A 22,876-nucleotide genomic window follows, 5' to 3' on the forward strand; every position below is an offset into this window, starting at 1 on the left:
AGCAACCAGCTGGGGGGCACTGCGTAGGTCACTGCCCGCACGGTGTGTGGTCAGTGGAGGCATACATTACAGGAATAGCACATGGTGGGGTAGATAATTTGGGAATCATTATTTTGATAGTCATAAATGTCCTGGTCTCACGGGAGAAGAACGGGTAGGTATGAGAAAGTGGGGAGCACATTCAGGTACACCGGAAGTGTTGCTACGTAGGCTGGCCCTGGTGCTTTCCTCCCACAGCTCCCTGCTCACCATAAGGGGTAGGCCTGGGAACAGCCCTGATGTTCTCAACTGTAGGGATGGTGGGCCTGGTCCAGGCATTCTCATGGTAAAGGTGAGCGGCCACATAATGATCCTGAGGTTTATGGTTGCAATGCCGTCCTTCGGTGGTATTGTTGGTCTATTGTTTTCCGCCGGTATAACGCTGCTATTGATTTTGCTGCTTCCTCCACCAGTGGTGGTGCCACTTAAGGTATGTAGGGGAACGGATCTCTGCTTACCTGACTGATAACCTTCTGGGCTGCAGTGGCTCCCCTGATGCCTAAGGAGATGCCAGGGCTTCTAGGCCGCGGAGCTCAGAGACCCGGCAACTGCGCGGCTGTCACACATGTTTAAATCAGGGCTAAAAAAAACCCTGCTACTCAAAATATCCCCTTTTCCTGAGGCACCGAGGAAAAAACCTGACTGGCCTGGGGCAGGATGGGTATTGGGGAGGAGGAGCCGTTCCATGCTGCACTCCAGAAGTATAACTCCAAATTACCTGCAATACCCTAAGATTCCACTGCTCCACCATAGGCTGAAGGAAAAATAGGCCATACTGAGCCGTCCAGCTTTGGTACCACAAAAAAAACTGGAATAAGAACCCTAGGGTGTGTTTCACTAAGGAAACGGGTATTATCACACCTGCCACTAACAGCCTTTGTATAGGGGTTACAATAACCTGTTTCTTTTACGCCAAAACCATTGAGTCCTGTTGTAAAGAACCGGTTTGGAGGTTGAAACGCAAACTCTGACTTATATCCTTGGGGATCAATCTATTGAACCCAGTTGTCCTAGCAATTTTCCTACCACATGGCTTTGTGGGCCCCCACACTAGGGACTCTGAGGTGGGGCTGAAGCCCATAATGTCACTGGTTTGTCTGTATGACGGATGTTGGAGCGGAGGATGATGAGGTGGAAGATCCTCAACCTCTCTGATATGTAACTGATGTAAAGGATCTTCTGGGTCTGCCCCTGAACCTAGGTTAAGGTTTTTCACAGATAGATTGCAGCTTGCCGAATATGTTCTGCCAAAAGAACCAATTCTGACCTACTTTCAGGCGGTTTCCTTTGAGACCGCTACAGAGTTCCTCCACCCATTTATCTATTGCCTTGCTGACCCATGAGCCAACCAGGAACACTCCAGCAGTGGAATAGGCAGACTTGAATATCATCTCCAGTCTGTGGGCAGATGCCTCCTTTACAGAGACAGCACCCGGGACAGGGAGTGTAGTTTTCCTAGGGGGCTCCAAGAGTGGTTAGGTTCCAAGCGCTTGGGCGGCGGTGAGGCTGGACATCTGAGTGGCAGCTCCCTTCTACCACTTTCAGACCACAAATGCAGGGGCGCGCCGGGACTTTGAAACGGTTCAGTCCCAATGTGACCCTGCATTTTGGTCTGTTCAGACCTCCTCAGCGGTCCGGTAACATTGCCGGTTTGCTGACGTCATGGGGTGGGTGGGTGTGAGTGTGTGTGGAGGGGGGGGGGGTCAGGCAGATGAGGTGGTGGTGCTCCAAGCACTGTCTCCTCAGTTGGTATGACCCTGGAGGTATGTCCCTGCGTGTGCCCCTGTGAAGTGTCCCCTCCCTGTCAGTAATGCGTTACCCTGTGATGTATCCCCCTCCCTGTCAGTAATACGTTACCCTGTGATGTATCCCCCTCCCCCTCAGTAATACGTTCTCCTGTGATGTATCCCCCTCCCTGTCAGTAATACGTTACCCTGTGATGTATCCCCCTCCCCCTCAGTAATACGTTCTCCTGTGATGTATCCCCCTCCCCGTCAGTAATACGTTACCCTGTGATGTGTCCCCCTCCCCCTCAGTAATACGTTCTCCTGTGATGTACCCCCTCCCCGTCAGTAATACCTTCTCCTGTGATGTACCCCCTCCCCGTCAGTAATACCTTCTCCTGTGATGTACCCCCTCCCCTGTGATGTATCCCCCTCCCCGTCAGTAATACGTTCTCCTGTGATGTATCCCCCTCCCCGTCAGTAATACGTTCTCCTGTGATGTATCCCCCTCCCGTCAGTAATACGTTTTCCTGTGATTTCTACCTATTTGCCTCTCCAAAGCCTTTATGTTCACGTCACTAAGGGCCTTATTTTGGTTCATTCTTTCTGACAAAATCCTCTTAGATGGACAAAACCATGTGCACTGCAGGTGGGGCAGTTGTTACTTGTGCAGAGAGATTTCGATTTGGGTGGGGTTTTACTTCAAAGTGAGATCTATATTGCAGTGTAAAAATAATGCAGCCAGTATTTACCCTGCACAGAAATAAAATAACTCGCCCAAATCTAATTCTCTCTGCACATGTTACATCTGCGCCACCTGCAATGCACATGGTTTTGTCCATCTAAGAAGGATTTTGTTAGAAAGAGTGAACTAGAATAGGGCCCTAAATGTTCTCTTAAAATATATAAAATACACACGACCTCAGTAGGAACTTGCTTTATTAAAAAACACCAGACATTTCTGTTAAAAGAATTAGTTGTGATTTGCAACAAACATTATGAGGTGGAAAACACAACATGTTCTCCAATGACCGAATGGTGAAGGTTTAAATGCTTTTAACATAAGAGGGAGCGGACATGGTACCATCAGCCAGTATACAGGGGGCATAGACTGCATGCACAGGGGTTACCCAGAACACCTCTCAGCCACTGCCTGCGGCCTATCGCTGGACCTCCCTGTTTGCGCTGGCTTACTGCATTGGGAATAATGTACTGGCTAGCACCATTCATATTGTGCAAAAGAGGCTATGGCGATTAGTATGAAGACCATCAAGTCGTCTGTGGGGCCACACATGGTACAGACAGAATCCTTAAATATATTCAAGTTCTATATTCTGTATGACAAAGCATACTGAACATGGGAAATGTGTAAGTTCTTCAATCCTAGGGACTGTAATTGCATAACAATGGTGCATTCAATGTAACCCCGGCTGAAGGTGCATTATCTACTTCCTATGTTCTATAGATCCCACCGACGCGTTTCGTAGTGTCTTCTTCAGTTGCACCTTTCCCCAAAATATGTCCTACTGTCTGCATAATATTCCAGAGTTTTACCCATAATTACTAAAGTGGACTTTCCTTATTGTAGGGACAACCAAATGTGTAAGTATTCTAGGAATTCTGATCTGTTACACCTCCCCCCTAAAAGTGGGATGCGGTCAGTTTCCCGGCGTTCAAAATCCCGACCGACAAAATCCCAACACTTTCTCCCTCCGTGGGTGTCCACGACACCCATAGAGGGAGAATAAATTAGTGTGCTGTGCGTAGTGAGGCACCGGACCCACTGTGTGCCCGCAAGGGTGGGGGGATCCACGTCCCCCCCCCTTGTCGGGATTTCGACCGCCGGGATTCCATACCGAATCCCCTAAAAATTGGTTCTGATATACTGCAGAATCACGTTCGCATTTTGGTCCATTGTCCATATAGGAGAGCAGCAAGGCAAGGACTTAAGAACAAGTAAACGGAAGGACATGACTATACAATAAGACATTAGTAGCCGTCCCATCTGTATCTGTCCCGGTATATGATATTTTGCATATTTGCAACAGTTGCCACATTTTAAGATTTGCTGAGGCCGGGATTTCTTCCTCTATAGCCATGCAAAGGGCCCAGTCTCAGATTGGCAACGTGTCACAAGGCTGGCGTAATCGCACAGCAGGTACGGCATAGGAAGTGACTAACGCGTTCTACTTTCCTGCGGGTTTCCCATCATACAGCGGCAGCTATCGTGTTGTGGTCTTGGCTCCATGATATTTGCTAATCCCTCCAATACAGAGAGGGCTTTAGCATATAACTGCGTAGGAATTTTCTACACCACAACCGCCACCTCGTCCGGGACATCTCCAGCAAAAAGTCTGGATGCAAATTCATAAGTTGTATAAAACCTACAAAGGGAGTATAAACCATAGAAAAGACAGAGTTGCATTGTGGGAAAATCAGAAGGTCCTGCTGAAGGCTGTAGGCTACTGGTGTAGACGGAGACCTGAGATTGGCTGAATGCTGGGGCGCGGTTACAGTTTAGGTTGAGCAGCAAGTTTCCGCTGTAGGTTCTCTGCCAGTTTGTCCAGGAATTCAAATGTATTCAAGTAATCGGAGCGCTGGACACTAGGGGGAGAAAGGAACGGTTATCTCTCTGTAATGGATACAGTGTCAAATATAAATGGAACTACAGTATATGGGGTAGTTTGGACTGCACACCTTAATATAAAGGCTGAGACTTGTAGTTCCACCCAGAAAAATGCCGGTGCACACTCTACACATGGCTACTAAGAAGCATTACAATACCACAGAGTAAAGACTAGCTGCACAGAATAAACATGGCCGACAACAGGTATCCGAAATTCGACTAGATCCCTTAAAAATGGAGCACTGATCGCTCCGCCTGTATAGCCCCAGGCGGTGCCGTGCGTCGCCATCGCCGCAGGGAAAGACTGTGATTGCGCGGTCTTTCCAGCTAGATCATGGGGTTTTGCCTATAAGCAGTAAGATAAACCCCGCTCAGCACAACTGCTCAGCACACATCACGGTGAGCATTGCGGGTGTACCGTGATGTGTGCTAGATGATTATGCTTAAGCCCATCGCTCAGTACGGAGGCAAGAGTCGCCTGGGGTGTACAAGGTTTATAAGACCCCCCCCCCACCACCACCACCACCACCACCACATGCCAACTGCCCCAAAGTCATCACACTAGTGAGGGGTTAAAGTGTTAAATCATGTAACCGACTTCTGTACCCCGATCGGTGGAACACTCACTTCGGTAAGCCCTTAATACAAGCAGCGAGGTCTTTAGTCATGAATCCAGCCTCTATGGTCTCCGTGCAAACTTCCTCTAAGGCCGTAGCGAAGGTCTTCAGTTCGGAATTGTTGTCCAGCTTCGCTCTGTGCTCCAGGCCTCTGGTCCACGCAAAGATGGAAGCTGGGAATGATATATATATATAATGGTCATACGTACAGCTGTAGGCGAATGGTGGACTATATGAGTCCTAAACTGCATAATGCAAGAAATGAATATAGGCCTATTTGTGATGGGAATCCCACCTTACCGTCGGCATCAATGTGTAAGCTGCACTGGAAGCCACATAACATAATACATACTGTACCAGGAGACGGGTCCTTAGTACATACAACAGTAAAGTGCTAACAAAGGTGAAAGAATTAGTCTCCAGTCAATGTCAGACCTGACGGAAGTGGCCTTGATCACATTCACATCTATGATTTATACAGCGGACAGAGGATTAATAACCAGTGCGCTAATTATTTGGGTTTTGTTCCATAGTTATGCTACAAGTGGGTACGGTCATTATGTATCCTCAGTAATCTGGGGCAGGATAATGCTAACGCTGGTTCCGCCTCCTTTCTCTGGGTCCATACATACTAGGCGACTATGCCCAGCGTGTATGGACCGCTGTGATCGTTGGGAGGGAAGCCGCTCAGTGTATACACACTGAGCGGCTTTCCCCCTGCCCGGTGATGTCAGCGGGGAGAGGACGGCTTTGCATAGCGCATCGCCGCAGCTGGTATTACAATCAGATGAGCGGCTTTCCCAGCAATGGCGCGGGAGCACACAGCAGCGCTCACCGCCATGAGCCTCACACACTGGGTGGCTGTGAGCTGAAAGCCTCTGAAAACACCAAATTTGAAGAGCTTTCAGCTCAAAATTGCCCAGTGTGTATGGGCCTTAAGGCTCCACAATTGTGTAGTCAGGAGTGCACAACCTGTGTGATAGCAGATGGGACAGACGGACTGTGGCACCTGCAAGTGTATACTATGGCCGGTATATCATTGATTGGGGGAAACTATCACTACACGGCTATTCTATTAGCCCTGAGAAGCCGGCACATGCCGCAGCTTATCAGCCATTTTGTTTCACCTGCCATGGGCAGGCAAAGCGAAATACATTGAAAAATGCCAGATTTTCAGACTATTTCGAGTGAGAACACACAGGTGTCACAAATTGGTCCGTTATACTGATTTATATATTAATCCAATAACCTCTGTCCTGTCATTTGTAGAGGGGACCGTGTCTCTCACTGTGGAGCCCAGACTGAAGGACCAGCATGGCATAAGGGGCATAGGGGCAGATGTATGAAGCAGTGATAAGGGAGGAGAAGTGAGCCAGAGGAGGTGCATCCCATGGCAGCCAATCAGCACTGAAGTAACATCTATAATATGCATTATATAAAATTATACAGAGCAGCTGATTGGTTGTCATGGGCTGCTCCTCCTCTGGCTCACTCTTCTCCCTTATCACTGCTCTATGGCAGCTGGGAATGAACCGAGAGATGATGCAGCATGGGTATGTGTAGGTGCAACGGTTATTCCAATGTACTACTTGTATATAAAGGTGATAATCAGAGTTCAAAGTAGTGGTCCCAGACTTCACTTACCGATGGGATTAGTAGAGGTCTCCTGGCCTTTTTGGTGCATCCTGTAGTGGCGAGTGACCGTGCCGTGTGCCGCTTCTGCCTCCACAGTCTTCCCATCTGGACATATGAGGACGCTGGTCATCATTCCCAGGGAGCCGTAGCCTGCGGAAGAACAAAGCCAATGACTGCACCGGAGTGATCAGGCGGCTATTGCCCAGGTAGTGCATTGCAGCGGTATTCCTCTAGAGGGCACTGTGCTTTTGTCTCACCTTGAGCGACTGAATCCGACTGCACGTCACCGTCGTAGTTTTTGCACGCCCAGATGAAGCCGCCCTCCGATTTCATTGCTTGCGCCACCATATCATCGATGAGCCGGTGCTCGTACCAGATCTTCTTCTCATCAAACTGGGATTTGTATTCTCTGCAAGAAAACCAAAATGACCATTACTTTGACCAATCGGATCCTTGTCGCCATGAGAATATTGAGATCTGGTTATTAAGAAACATTCTCCTTCAGGATTAATGCCATCAAGATCACACAGGTCTATGAAGTTCTCAGCCCCTCTGAGCATCAATTCCATATAAAGAGGGAGCAGCAGTTATCCCAGATTGTTTTGCTATTGCAGATTGATCATCTGGAAAACTAAGAGGCATATTCAATCTTGGCCGAGTATTTCACCAGGTGAAAAAAAGACAGGCAAAGATTCACCTTTCATTATTAGATCACGGGCATTTTGCCCATTTTTGAGTACATTCTAGCCCATTCATTTCGCTTTTTATTTGGACGAAAACGGCTACGAATTCACCAATAACACGTGAATTTGCAGCAATTTCGCTATCGCCGATGCTGGATTTTGCAACCAGGTAAAAAAAAAACAGCACTGGGACTGAATAGGGCAAATCGAATTGGAACAAAAAAAAGTCGAAAACTGCAGATTTTTCTCCTGGCGAAAATTTTGGCCTGGATTGAATACGGGCCTATGCTGTAATTGATCCCGTGCATTTACCAAAGATCGGTCAATGCTCAAACCATACGGCGGATTCACAAAAACATCACCGATTATCTGTGTTGCAGATTTTCACTAAGAGAACAGATCTTTCTGTGAAATTTCATGTCCATTTAATTTTAAATAAATCTCTTACTTGTCGTAGATCTCCTGGAAAATGTCCTTGAACCGTCCGTCGTAGCGCTTGAGGATGGTGTTTTTGGTGCTCATATACAGGGGCCAGGCTTTCACCAAAGCCATCTGGAAGGAGCTGTGGGCAAAATCTCTGATGGACCGGTCGGTGTTGTACATGGCGAGGGCGACCCCCCCACAGTCTGCGGGAGAAACAAGATGCTGGGATTTAAAAAGGTTGCTATGGGAAACATCATCTCTTTATTTTTAAAAGCTTTACAAAATGTACCCCTCAGAGAGGTATTCCATCCAGCTATTTCCGACAGGGGAAATAGTGTCTTCCGCCTATTCAATGCTGCCGTTTCCGACAAAACAGATCCGACTATTAAACCAGTCGGATCTGTTTTGTTGGAAACGGCTGCAGATTGTCAAATTCACGCCCACTTTTCGAAACTCGACAGACGGAACATTGAATTCCGCCTGTTGAGTATTTTTCGAGCGGAGCGAAAACAGCCCGGGATTCCGACAGTCGTAATCCCGGATCGAATACTGCCCTCAAGCGGGAATTTCCTAAAATGGGAGTTCTATGTCAGATGGGATATTCCTATGGTCAACCAATCATATACCATCTATTATATCTAGCAGGTGCTAAATAACTGGATTCTGATTGGTTGCCCATAGCAACACCCTATGTGAAGGAGATCTCCTATGTTATTAAATTACCTCCTTAGTGTTCATCTAACCTTCGTCCAGCCCATTCATTACTAGAAATTACGATTAAAGATTATTATTATTATTATTTATAAAAAAAAATTTTTTATACATAATCAAGAATAATTATTTGGAATTATGGAAGATTTCTCTTCAATGTACTATTTCTAGATAGATAGACCATGGAAAAAAAAAAAAAAAAAAAAATCAAGGGATTTTTACGATTATAGGACCCAATTCATCTTCAGTTGAACCTAGTCCTTTGCTTTCTACATTTTTTATATACTAACCTTCGAAATTATGTACAACGTATTTGATGGGTTCCCCGGCGCCTTTCGGAGTGAAGGATATTTCCACGGTGCCTGGTCCGGGAACGACGAAGTCTGTCGCTCTGTACTGCAACAAGGAAACCAGAGGAAGTGTTGGAGATTATTAGGATACTGCCGCGTGCTGCTGGGAACGTCCATGTTCCCCTATTGTACATTATCGCCGCTCTATACATTCTCTGCTGAATATACAATCTGTGACATTTGGTAATCTGACCCCATATTGCAGCATGGAGCCCTCTAAACCATCGCCATGAGCAACAACAGCCTTATCCAAAATCGGTTTGTCTCGAGGCCCAAATCTGGGAAATGGGAGAAATTCGGAACCACCAGGACTCTGTATAAATAATAAGACGCGCTATATAAATAATACAGAACTGGGAGTAATAATAATAAACCCTTATACCCCTTTTCCACTGCTGAATCGGGTAAAATACCAGTTCTCATCCCCGACACTGAGTAGGGTCAGGAACGCAGGACTTTGTCTCCGGCTGTTTACTTTAACACAGATCTAAACCCCAGGGGGATGCGCGATCACCTGAGAAACCCGGGATTTTGAAGGCAAAGTGGAATTATTACGATACAGTTGCGTATAATACCACTTGGACATACGCAGTTATTCCGGAAAGCATTGCTCCTATACGATAAAGGAAACCTGCAGAATTTGATGCATCTTTTCCCTCTACATTGAAAAGCAAACGTCTCCCTTTTAGCCCAGTGGTGAAGGGTCATTCTGCGGTGCTGTGTGTACAGCGCTGGTTAGCCATTAACAGCATAATCACTACAGTTCTTTCTGTAGCTTTGAATTGAAAGATCTGAAGCAGCGATTCAATACAAAATTTTCACATCCTGATAACCCAGGCAAGATGTAGAATTAGGCCAATGGTTCCTATGGCGTGCAGCTGGAAGACCGGACTATCTAACGTCTGCTATGCGCCAGCTCTGTTCAGGTGTGATGTCACATAGTTTTCTAGTCTATTATTATCCTTTATTTATATGGCGCCACAAGGGTTTGTGTCAGTGGTTCCCAAACGGGTGTGGATCGTATTGTCGACACCGTTGGGTCGACAGGTGGCAAGGTCGACAGGTGTCAAGGTCGACAGGTGTCAAGGTCGACATGGTTTTAGGTCGACAGGTCAACAGGTTTTGTTTTTTGTACTGTTTTCTTGACCCGAATGTCGACACAGTTGACATGGACACAGTTGGAAGTGAACCACAGCCCCTCGCATCGCTCGCTATGCTTCGGGCATGGGGCCTCGCTGCGCTCGGCACACTATTTTGTTCTCCCACCACACCCTAGTGGATGGTAGGGCGTGAAATACCGCCTGTCGGCACATGTTGGCTCAAAAAACAGTAAAAAACAACAACATATCGACCTAACCCATGTCGACCTAACGCTGTGTCAACCTAAAACCAAGTCGACCTTGTCCCATGTCGACATTGCCACCTGTCGACCTTCACCCATGTCGACCTAGACACCTTGCCGACCTTGCCACCTGTCGACCCAACGTGTCGACCTAATGACTGTCGATCTAAGTGGTGTCGACAATACGACCGTATCTCTCCCAAACTTGGGCCTCAAGGCATTCAGACAGTCTGGTATTTCAGAAGATCCACAATTGATCTCAGTGTGTTATAGCAAATAGACTAAGGTACTAAATAAGTTGTGCTCAAACAAGGATATCCTGAAAACCTGGACTGTTAGGATGTTTGAGAACAGTCAGGAAACCATTGGATTATGTAAAAATAAAGAGGTATATTCAATTACCGTCGGAACTGCTGTTTTGTCGGAAAGACATCACTTTTTCTGAGAGGTCGGAATGCTCAGACCTGTCGGAAACCAGGAGGATTGGTGGAATAGCAGCCAATCTGCCTGCTTTTGTCTGAAACGGGGACAAATCCGACAGGTTTTGGTCCCGTTTCTGACAATCTTAATCCGACTTTAAAAAAGAGTCGGCTTGAGGCAGGCAGGATGGAGTCGGGTGAGCAGCAGCAGCTCACCTGGTGTCGTCATTACGTACCGGGTCCTGCGTCGCTCAACTGTCCAGCCACCGGCCAGGTGAGCAGCAGCAGCCAAATCCGAAAAAGTCGAATTTTGCTGCTATTTGAATAGCCCACGTTGGATCCATTCTGACAAAAGAATGTCAGAATGGATCTGACTTTAAGTGAATATACCCCAAAAAGTGTTGTATGGGAATATCACCACAAATGACACATAATATGGCGGAAAAGAAACAGGTGTATAAAATAATCGATATACTAAATCGTTTTAGTGGCAAGTGGGCATCACAGAGACCAAAGGGTATATCACATAGTACATATACATATACATATACATATACATATATATATATATATATATATATACATACATACACACACACATACAGTATATATAGTCACTGCATCATACTCTACTAACCGTCTCCCTGTATAACCTCACCTGATCACCGTAAGCGTGACGGCCAATGATAATGGGTTTGACCCACCCAGACACCAGCCGTGGAATGTTCTTGCAGATGATGGCCTCTCTGAACACCGTCCCCCCTAGAATGTTCCTTATGGTTCCGTTGGGCGACTTCCACATTTGCTTCAACTTGAACTCCTCCACCCTGTTCTCATCGGGGGTAATAGTGGCGCACTTGATTCCAACGTTATATTTCTGAATGGCTTCAGCGGCTTCGACGGTGACCTTATCATCCGTCAGATCGCGGTTCTCCATCCCAAGATCATAGCTTGAAAAATAATAAAAAAAAAACAGAAGACGATATATCAATACAAATGTGCATCTGTCACCTCAGTGTGCTGCCCAGTCCGATACTATTTAATAATAAAAAGGTATCATGCCTTATAGTCTATGAAGGTTGTACAGGTTATATACATATTGGGTACTTGTGTAGTTTCATGGCACCACTGCCCGCATCGCAGGCAAATCGCATGCGTGTGATCCGATGCAATTTAGCACACACAAACACACACACACACACACACACACACACACACACACACACACACCCCCCACTATCCACATCAGCCTGAAGCGTGGCGAGCGTGGCACGCGTCCTCCCGACCTGTTCATACCTCTATTATCCACATCGGAGCGGAGTTGATTTTATAAAGTGTGGCGAGCGGACGCAGAAAACACGTCAAGTAATCCTCGTCCGCTCGCAGTGCTTCGGGCTTGTTTTTCACGTCCGCTCGCCAGACTTTATAAAGTCAACTCCACCCGACGTGGATAGTGGGGGTATGAGCAGGTTGGGAGTACGCGTACCGAGTCCGCTCGCCACGCTTCGAGCTGACGTAGATAGTGGGGGTGCTAAATTGCATTGGATTGCATGGCACGCAAATCGCATGCAATGTGATCTGCGGGCAGTGGAGCAATGAAACCACATAATGTTTTATCGGGTCAGTGAGCCACCGGGGCTGACCACCTCATGGCCTGTGCCCAAGTGCCACAGGATTCACGATGAAGCTGTAAATGTGCCGTCATCATCGCATGCAACAGTTAAGGTAAAAATCGAGAGCTGTAATGGGCACGTTCATGACCCCACCAATGCATAGAGAACATGGCCAATTTACTTCCAGTGCTGTATCTCATCGAGGTGCTCTCCTTGGGGTACCCGACCGGAGCAGTGACCCGCTCTTGTGGCAGCTGGCGCGTTGGTGGACCACGTTGCAGGACCACCACCTAAAGACCACAGTCCAAATTTCACGTGAAGCCATCCAACCCCAAAATCTCTGCAATACGCCAGGGCAGCCTCCACTCACAGCCAACTCTTAAGAACTTTTGAAAAATCAGATAGCGGCGACCCAACCCATTTCTCTTTTGAGGTGTTGATAATCTAGTGCCTGTATTTCATCACAATCCATTTAGAGTTTCTCTGCATCAATGCACAAATAAGGGGGCAGCATTCCGGCTCAAAACACGGGCTATTAGGCGCATTTCACAACCAAATACGCCTTAATATCATCTGCGGGCGTTATTTTCTGCACTCTATGCTACACCCTTTATCTTGCCGTATCAGGAGCAGGATGCACAATTGATCTGCTCTAGGCGTAAGCTTCGCTCCAGCTCTATCCTAACTGGTTGAAATTAACTCCAGGTCTTTACAGTTGCCTCTATTTACCCACCTGTTATTCAATACATCCATACACTAGTGATCCCATTAGCACAGGGCTAGGCAACACCGGCCCTCCAGATGTTGATGAACTACACATCCCAGCATGCCTTGCATCAGTTTCAGCATGGCCACATAGCAAAACTAATGCAAAGCATCCTGGGATGTGTAGTTCATTAACATCTGGAGGGTCGGTGTTGCCCAGCCCTGCATTAGCAGGTGGCTGTATACTGCTGGAAGCTCATGGTCAAAAGTAAGCTCACAGACCAGGTCTAGGTCAACACTAAAAAGGTTGACGTTCACAAGGTCCACAGTGACAAAAGGTGTAGATGCACAAGGTTGACAGTCGGCACACTTTACCGTCCACGTGGACTCCAATTGGGAGCGGTAAAGTAAAAAAAATAATAATAATGGTTTAATACGCATGTCGACATTTTTCATGTGTTGACCACTGTCATGTCAGCCATGTGTTTGTGTCGAAAGTTTGTTACTGTCGACCTTGTGCACATTGGCCTTTTGGCAATGCCGACCTTGTGCACGTTAACTTTTTTGCTTGTGTCGACCCTTTGTCAATCTCAACCTTGTGCATGTGACCTAGACTCGGCCAGTCAGCCATCCGGATCCCGTAAATAATACACAGAGAGGTTCCTGGTTTTATCTGCCAGGAGCCAATGGGCTCTTCTGCTCCTCTATCCTGTCCACTTCAAAGTCCAGCGTGCAGCATAGCGCGGCTGTAACACACGGATAATGATCAGCCACGCTGGCCATACCCTTCTGACCGCTTTCATTAACAGTGCGTCTTAGCCCACAGAGCTGACACTCACTGCATGTCCTTTGTCTTACACAACCGTAACTTGTAGGGCAGGGAAGATATGAATAATTACAGCGAGCAGGGTCCCTCTGCAGTGTATACAGTATATACCAGCTGCACTGCCCGGGGAACTTTTCCCTGTATCCCAGATAAGCCGTTTGGTGCCGCTAGGAGAAAAGCTGGTTCCTTAATCAGTTCAAAGTCTCTGCACAAAAGCCGGCTACACGTCAGATCCAAGTGGAGCAAAGGTGAGTGTTACATAACATCAGGTGAAGGTGAGCATGCTCTCAGCGGGAGTGTCACCTTACAGTACCCGCAGGGTCACATAGCCGGGATCTACGGTTTGTGATGCTGCATCTCTCTCGCGAGTTAGAAATGGCGGTACAGTACGTGATAAAGGAGGAATAACAGAAAACCCAGACGCTTAAAAACACAAATGGTCATCCTGATGTTTCTAGTGTTCTGAATAGAAAACCCTGCGAAGTTTGCATCGCTGCGTCTATTAAATCCCCGCCTCCCCTCGCACGCAGGTATCCCCGCACGGTTGCGGAGGATGTTTTGCATAAACAGCCTTTCACAGCCTACGGGGCCAAATCCACATCATTCGATGGTCACCAACCATCAATGATGTGGAAGGTACATGCAAAACTAAGACACTCTCAGGTATCTTAGCTCTGCCTGTGTTCTGGGGGGGGGGACGACGACATGGTGGGCAGCTGACAACCGGTGATGTCAGCTGTCCGTCCCCGGCACCTGCGTCACTGGGTCATTACTATTGGAACGCCCAGTGTTTTCATGGGAATGCTCCCCACGCCCCTCCGTCCGCAGTGTTGTGTGCGAGCACCCGGCGTATACTCAGTTTTCCGCGGCCATTTGTACACAGCACGTGCGCAGTTGCAAAACATTGTGCACCCACTCAAATTTGCACAGGTGCGCATGGACCAGAATAAGGTCCTAAGTGTATGGGTGTAAAGCAGCCAATGACAAGTGAGCTTCCATCGCAGCGACCTGGCCGGTCATATGCAAAAGAACAGGTAGCGTAGCGCCTTCATCCTCCGAAACGGGCCAATGCGACTCCGGTTCTGGGAATACATACTGATGGTTGGATGCCAGCGGTCAGAATACCGACATTGGCATCCAGATGGAGGGAATGAAGACAGTGGTTCCCCTTCCTCCCCCAACCCTCCATGCAGCCTATCCCAGATTAGCCAGTACTTTATCTCTCTCTAAAGCAGGCATGTCCAACGTTGGCCCTCCAGATGTTGTGAAACTACACATTCCAGCATGCTTTGCCACAGTTTTTCTATTTGAGAATGCTAAAACTATTGCAAAGCATGCTGGGATGTGTAGTTTCATAACATCTGGAGGGCCAACGTTGGACATGCCTGCTCTAAAGCATAGTAAATCTGTCCCAATAATGAGTGATTAGATTTGGATTCGGTTTATTGTCAAACAGCAGCAACAACTACTTCACTACACGTCTTTTGGAATGTTCTGCACAACCGGCTCTCGGGCAGGAAATTCCCCATTCCGGCTTCTAGCGTTCATATTGAGAGATACACTGCAATTCTGTGTGTGGGTGTGTGGGTGTGTGGGTGTGTGTGTGTGTGTGTGTGTGTGTGTGTGTGTGTTGCCAGCTGGTACATTACCTGTGCAGATCCAGCTCCACGTACGGCAGGATCAGCTTCTCTTTGATCAGCTCCCAGATAACGCGGGTCATCTCATCTCCCTGCATCTCCACCACGGAGCCACCTGCGATCTTCTTGGACATTCTGGACAGTGCGGAAACAAAACAGCGAAAACGCCAATGTCAGAGGGTTAGGAAATAGTCACAAGGTCACTGTCCTACCTGTATTCTGCCCACTACAACAGTGACATTCCTCCAGACAGCCCCTGCTAACACCTGCAGGATACTTTACTTATCATATGGGCAGACGTCCAGCGATGGACAGCCCCCCCCTACAAGTGGAAGGTTGGGGGGGGGGGGGGGCAGACAACCAGCCACAGCCATGGACAGTAGGGGGTGCTTACAAGCAGAGCTCTGCCCCCCCCCCCCCCCCCCCCCTCCTTCTCATCTTTGACCATAGCAGAATGAATGTGCAGACCTCCTAGCCCCTACGCACAATGCTTCTGGGATTGGAGAACAAACTAAAGTAAGAAACCCGACCACCATTCAGCCAATTTCAGGCTGTGAATGGAGATTGCGGAAACCTAGCGCGCCACCGCTCCTGTTGGCCGATCGTACAGTGGGCCTGATTCACCAGTCGCACCAATGCCGCTGTACATAGAGCTGCTTTCATTTGCTACTGTGCATGCAGAATACCCCTACAGCGCGCCACACAGCGTATGTACAAAACCGCGGGTGCAAATGAGTCACAAGGTATCAGAAATGTCCGGGGAAATGTCCTGGGCACTCCTAGCTGATGGTAAAAGAGACGGACGGCGAATATTCGTCTTATGACGGAAACACTACACACAGTGGATGTAACAGGCCTTGCACCGTCATACGCAGGGGTGTAGGCCGGGGAAGGGACACCTAGCGCCATTTTCAAAAAGTCCCAGCCACGTCTCACGCCACCTGATACCCAGCCCCAGTGTGTGGCCAGGTTAGCAGACGATCCAGCTGACTGACCTCTGTACACACTGTTACACAATGACGGTGACACAGCACTTTCCTGGGACAATGACTCCAAGGTACAGATACGAGGAATTCACGCTCAGTCTGTAGGCAAAGAGCAAACGTGCAACGGATTGAGACGATGAATGCAGAATAACAAACGGCAGCGCTAAAGTAACAGCGGCTGGGTTGGAGATCGTTCATTTATAAAAACTCTGTCATCTAAAGAAGTAGATCAATAAATAACAATATATCATCTATAAACAGTGCTATTTTTCAGCAGGAACCAGCAGGAACTCAGTTCCTGAACCTCTAATTAAATATGACATCATCAGGAAATGAAAATCTAATTTCCATAAGATAAGTTTTATTTTAAAGTCACCTGTGAGTGCCTTTGTTTCTAAATACAATATATACATCTATCTCTCCCTCCCTCTCTCTATTATATATGTTTTTTTTTATTTAATTGATCCACCCCCAGACCTGGAGTTCCTGAACCTATTTTTCCGGAAAAACAGTACTGTCTATAAATCTCAGCAGAAGGCAGCGTACACCGGTGGGAACTGCACTGCAATAAACGGTTAAGGATCGACACTAAAAACGTCGACCCAAATTAGTCGACGTGGATAATGTCGGCATAAACAAAAGGTCGCCATGAAAATGGCAACACATAAAGGTTTTTTTTAATGAAGTTTTTTGGGTGTGAAATAATATCAACACATGGACCCCAAACTGGCGTGCGGCTTGCCATCTTCGGTGCAATGCCTCGCTCTGCTACTGCTGCACCCTTCCCAATTTCATATTGTTCCTCCCAGCTGTCCCGATTTCGTGGCGCAGTAACGTGTTGTCCCTACAGTGATGGTAAATGGGAAGCGTGACTCTCGGCAGCGACATTCCTTCTGGGCCGCACCCCTTTCGCAGAGGCCACTCCCCATTTTTGGGGATGCATGGCTTCACCGCGCAGAGGAGTCCCGGTTGGAACTTCCAGAATATTGGGAGGTTGCCCGGGTTCTGTGCCAGGACATTACACACAATAAAGGTAACTGTTTCTGGAAGGAGTAACTATACCCCCCCCCCCAAAATGGAGAGTGATAAACAACCAACCAATCAGCTCCTTTCTGACATTTTTCAAACAGAGTCTGTGACATGACAGGTAGGAGCTGATTGGCTGGCTGTTTATCACTCTCCATTTTATCACTTTTGAAGCTTAGTGTATGTACGGTGTTAATAGTGTAACATCCTAATCCGTACACACGTCTGCGGCGATCTGCGGATAGGAGAAGATGTATTAAGCCCGATGAAGAGATAAAGTGGAAGGAGATAACGCACCAGCCAATCAGCTCTTAACAGTCTTTTATCAAACACAGCTGATTGGCTGCTGCGTTATCACCGCTTTATCAGACTCAATCCATCTGCCCCTGAACCTTTATCTGTACAGGCTAACCAGTGATGCACAAACACAACGTGACATACCAGATTATGTGGGGGGGGGGGGGGGTATCGCAATGGACTCGCTTGCACAGACCTACAGACAAGCAGAAATAAGCTTCACCCACTGGACACATTATACCAAGCAGGTGACATTGTGAGAGGCTGGGAATCCTCTATGCATCCTGTCCGGAGGGCTATTCCGGGCCTGGAGGAGACATGAACTCTAGGAAACTACGAAAAGGCCTAAACTAGGTCCGGACCCCACACAGCTCTGTATGCGGCTGACATAGCGGACGCTCAGAATGTACAAAAGCTGCCCAGGAGCATCTTGCACAGGTGGCCCAGTGACACTGGTATGCAGTCAGTGGATAGACAAGGACTGGGGCGACCACTAAAGGATGACAGTGACTAGGTCAACATAAGCTTATAGTCAACATAGGCAAGGTCAACGTGAGTTTTTAGGATTTTTTTAAAGTGTTTTTTTCATACTTTTGACTGTCGACCTTGCCTATGTCGACCATAAGCGTCTGTCAACCATTAGTAGTCGACCTAGTGACTGTCGATGAAGACATTGTCTACCATTTATACCGTAACATTAATCCCATTGGTCGGACAGATTTCCCTAACCCATCCACCGAATAACATGGTCACTTAAGCATGAAGTGCCGCCACCAAACAGCGACTTCCCATTGGCCAGAGATACCCTCCAGTGCAGCCTCATCGGAGAGTGCAATGCCACCGATCGGCAGGGGGCAAGGCACTGGGACGCGGCAGGGGGCATGTCACACAGACCACACAGGAACATCCCTATTTAGAGAAAGAACAGACACTATTGGGTTTATTCAGTGAGACCTCTCCTAGAGCCAGATGGGTCCCGGATGTACTCCAGACAGTCGGGATTCCGGAGGTCAGCATACCAAGTGTTAAAAGCCTGACAGTCAGGATCCCGACTTACAGGGGCTATTCTTCCCCCTCGTGGGGGTCCATGACCCCCCATAGAGGTAGAATAGAACCTGTGGGGAGCGCAGGGAGCCACAGAGACCGTAAAGCTCCCCCCTTCCCCACTGTCTGAGCGCGGGCAGACGGGATTCTGATGTCGGAGACCCATACCACACCTGGGCCAGATGTACTAAACTTGAAAACTGATAAAGTGGAGAGTGATAAACCACTATTCAATCAGCTCTTAACAACAACGTTACAGGCTGGGTTTGAAAAATGACAGTTAGGGTCTGATTGGTTGATGGCTTATCGCTCTGCATTATATAACTTCATCTCGCCTCTACAGAGAGGGATTTAGACAGCGGCTCATCACAGCGACAGCACTGACTAAGGGGTAAATTCACAAAGGTGGCAGTTCTAAAGATGGGATGTTTCCCATAGCAACCAATTAGATTCTTATTTATGTAGCGCCTTCTAGAAGCTAATAGAATCTGATTGGTTGCCCATAGCAACATCCTATCTTCAATATACCTCCCATCTTAGTAACTAAACTCTGGAGTCTCCCATATGCAAAATGCTGAAATACAGAATATTCCAGAACACAGAATGTATTTCAGCGAGACTGTGACCCCTCTGATTGGTACAATGCACACAAATTCTGTATTGCAGAACAAGCCCTTCAGGCTGTGTATAAGGTATATAAGGAACATGACTGAATTTGGGGGGGTTATTCAGACCTGACCGCTGCTGAGGGACTAAGCAGCGCCCAGCATTCAGGTAGACTCCGCCCCGCTAGAGTGAAATCCCGCCGTGCGAATGTAGGTTTTTACGGCAACCGTAGAATTCACAGATGAGGAATTCAGCGCTTGGGCGCACCTATGGTTTTCCCCAGACACTCGCAGCGCTCCCATCAGTCCTGAATTGGACCCTTTGTTAGAAGACTTGCGTCCTATTCCAAAGATCTCTCGTATTCCGTATTCCAAGCTATGGAGAAATCCCAAAATGTTTAATCTTGTACAACTCTACAGGCTCTGTATGCATCACACCGACCGGACGCCGAGTCTGGGCGGGGTATTTACTAAACGTCTGGTTCGACAAATCTGCGCTTGTGATGGCGTTTATGGGCAAACTTTAAAAGCAATGATGTTACTGGCAAAAACATGGCAGGTAACAGCATTGTCCTTGTAAATACCATACATGACACTATCAGAAGCATTGGGTTATATACCTAGACGCTTAGTAAATAACCTAGCAACCACAACGTACAAACATTCCTTTGTTACCATTTCAGTTTCAGAGATATAAATAAGTGTAGGGGACATACGGATATACATTCTGGTTGCACGGTTCCTGTAAGCACAGGCTATTTCTGCTTGGAATGAGGCCGCTGAGTGAATGCAAGCCTCCATTGAATCTCCTGCCACTCCCAGCCTGGCTGTCACACATGGGAGGGGGCCAGCAGAGAACGGACAGAACTCTCGCTGCAATAATACCACAATTGTGCAATTCTGTGCACACCCCACTTCCATAGAGGCACAATGATAGTAATGCAGCTGCAGGTTCAGGAATGAGCCAGACACACCCATTACTATACTAAATATTGCAGATATTACAGCAAGCACCACGCTCCAAACCAAAAAGTGGTCGCTGCACCCTCGTCCTGATGCCATAGATGCACTTTTACATCGATTTCCAGAAATACTATCTAATGCAATAGAAGATGCTGACACAGATACAGTATATAGGATAACACAGCCAGAAACAGTATATAGCATAGCATAGCACAGGCAGATACAGTATATACTGTAGCACAGCACAACCAGATATAGCACAGCACAGGCAGATACAGTATATATGATAACACAGCCAGATACAGTATATAGCACAGCACAGGCAGATGCATGGCACCAGCAGTATATAGCACAGCACAGGCAGATACAGTATATAGCACAGCACAGGCAGATGCATGGCACCAGCAGTATATAGCCCAGCACAGGCAGATACAGTATATAGCACAGCACAGGCAGATATAGCACAGCACAGGCAGATACAGTATATAGCACAGCATAGGCAGATGCATGGCACCAGCAGTATATAGCACAGCACAGGCAGATACAGTATATAGCACAGCACAGGCAGATATAGCACAGCACAGGCAGATACAGTATATAGCACAGCACAGGCAGATGCATGGCACCAGCAGTATATAGCACAGCACAGGCAGATATAGCACAGCACAGACAGATGCAGTATATAGCACAGCACAGGCATATATAGAACAGCACAGGCAGATGCATGGCACGGACAGGGCTGTATGACAGGTGACAGGACTGGCAGACATTGCACTGGGGGCTGCTGTTACCTGGCTGCTGTTGGAGGCTGCACAATGGCTGGATCAGGATCACTGCTGCTCTGCTGCTGATGACCTGGGACGGGTTAGGTTGCATTGACAGCGCAGTCTAACAAATTCTCTCTCAGATGTGGCCCCTCGCCACGCCCCTCTGCCAGCTGATTCACCTTCCACCAATGGATGCTTCCCGGAGGGAGACAGGCGACCAATAGGCGCTCACCACGCTAATGAAGGAAGGCTTCACCTAGACCTTTGCGCTGAAAGCCTCGGTGAGTGGGCGTGTCTTACAGCCGGGCAGATCAGAAAGCCCGGAAGGGTTACCATGGTGAGGGAGGCGTGCTTACAGTGAGGGCGGATTTAATTGGTGTTTATTAGGGGAAAGGTGACAGGGAGCGTTATGTTCTTAAAGGCGCAGTCTGTTTATTGTCGGCTAAATCCACTGTTATTGGCTATACTTAATGATCCTAGAAATCATGCACTTATAGTGGATAACACCTTGGGATGGTATATATTATATTATTATATGATTATTAATTCACAATTACAACACATAATGGTCTGAATTACTATGAATTGATATTAGAACTGGGAGGCTTCATTACCCGTACCAAGATGGCCGCCTAAGTACTTCACATGCACAGCACCATATTGCATACGCATACCTCCCAACTTTCTTCATTGTAGAATAGGGACACTCGCGCAGGTGCGCGAGCGACCGAAGAGGGGGCGTGGTCTATGCAAATGAGGGCACGGATTATGCTAATTAAGCCGCGCCCTGTTTTCGGCCGCGAATAGACGCTGTGCGCTTTTGACCGATTTTGGGGGGTTATTCAGGTTGATTCACAAGGCTGCAAATTCGCAGCCTTGCGAGTCCACCAAACCCCGCCCGGCAAACGCACGCCCTTCCCCTCCCCCCCCCCGGCCCCCCCAGCAAAGTGCGGCTTCGCCCGCACAGCAGCGAATGGATGTTTTGCATAAACATCCATTCGCTTTGCTGGGGTGTCCGCCCACATCATTCGATGGTCGGTGACCATCGAATGATGTTTAGCGTGCACGCCTATATAAGTGACTTTTGAGTTACTTAGTTTAGCGTGCACTCTGGCGTGATATGGGCGGGCAGCTGACATCCGGTGATGTCAGCTACCCGGCCCACACACCCGCGTCACTGCCTCATTACCATGAGAACGCCCAGCGTTCTCATGGAAACGCCCATGGAATGCTGGGCATTCCCATATGGTAATGGGGCAGCCCGGCGCTCCCCGCCCATCTCCGCCCCCCCCTCGCTGCCATGGGTGCGTGCACCCGGCGACCCGAAAGGTCGCCGTGGGTGCACGCACCATGCGCCTGCACATGCACAGAAACACGCCTGCGCATGCGCAGATGCACAACATCGGTACTGCGTGCGAATGCGCGCAGTACCGATGAAATCTGAATAAGGCCCTTGGTCCGATGTGCACTCCCGTGGATTTTTTGCTAAATCTTCTGATCTTATGTGCTGCACGAAAGATCAGAAGATTTAACAATAGATCCATAGGAACACACACGGGATCTTAAGAAAAATCTTATGTAAAGATGTGCGCTTGCCTGAAATATTTTGCATACCTCCCAACAGTCCCGATTTTATCGGGACAGTCCCGATTGTCAGGGCCTGTCCCGCTGTCCCATCCGCGGGCGGCAGTGTCCCGCGGTGTGGGGGGGCTGTTGGGAGTCCCCCCTGTCAGCTGCTAAGCAGCGGGGAATAAATGCTGTGCCTCTGGGTCATGCCCCCATAGCGGCAAAATGGGGGCGTGGCCTCGCGGGGAGCCGCGAGTATAGGCCATGCCCCA

At 48.0% G+C, this 22,876-nt stretch overlaps 1 protein-coding gene across 1 annotated transcript; it reads right to left on the bottom strand.

Moving 5' to 3' along the window:
• Positions 1 to 2,685: 2,685 nt before the first annotated feature.
• IDH1 (isocitrate dehydrogenase (NADP(+)) 1) lies at positions 2,686 to 21,221 on the bottom strand. Its single transcript, XM_083154231.1, has 9 exons — positions 21,063 to 21,221; positions 15,363 to 15,485; positions 11,228 to 11,519; positions 8,749 to 8,854; positions 7,773 to 7,950; positions 6,899 to 7,050; positions 6,651 to 6,791; positions 5,017 to 5,179; positions 2,686 to 4,367 (listed from the first exon to the last, which is right to left on the bottom strand). The coding sequence occupies exons 2-9, from the start codon at positions 15,482 to 15,484 to the stop codon at positions 4,274 to 4,276; spliced, it is 1,248 nt and encodes a 415-aa protein (XP_083010357.1). The 5' UTR covers position 15,485; positions 21,063 to 21,221; the 3' UTR covers positions 2,686 to 4,273.
• Between the last annotated feature and the right edge of the window lie 1,655 nt (positions 21,222 to 22,876).

The sequence above is a fragment of the Crinia signifera genome, chromosome 7 (assembly GCF_055691185.1).
Source record: "Crinia signifera chromosome 7, ASM5569118v1, whole genome shotgun sequence".
Taxonomy (NCBI): domain Eukaryota; kingdom Metazoa; phylum Chordata; class Amphibia; order Anura; family Myobatrachidae; genus Crinia; species Crinia signifera.

Bases quoted from the DNA above. Each gene is read 5' to 3' on its own strand.
- IDH1 (XM_083154231.1), bottom strand. From the start codon at position 15,484: ATGTCCAAGAAGATCGCAGGTGGCTCCGTGGTGGAGATGCAGGGAGAT. The intron at 8,855-11,227 runs GTGAGGTTATAC...TCCTTGTTGCAG, and splicing joins GTCACGCTTACGGTGATCAG to TACAGAGCGACAGACTTCGT. The intron at 4,368-5,016 runs GTGAGTGTTCCA...TTCTCCCCCTAG, and splicing joins TGTATTAAGGGCTTACCGAA to TGTCCAGCGCTCCGATTACT.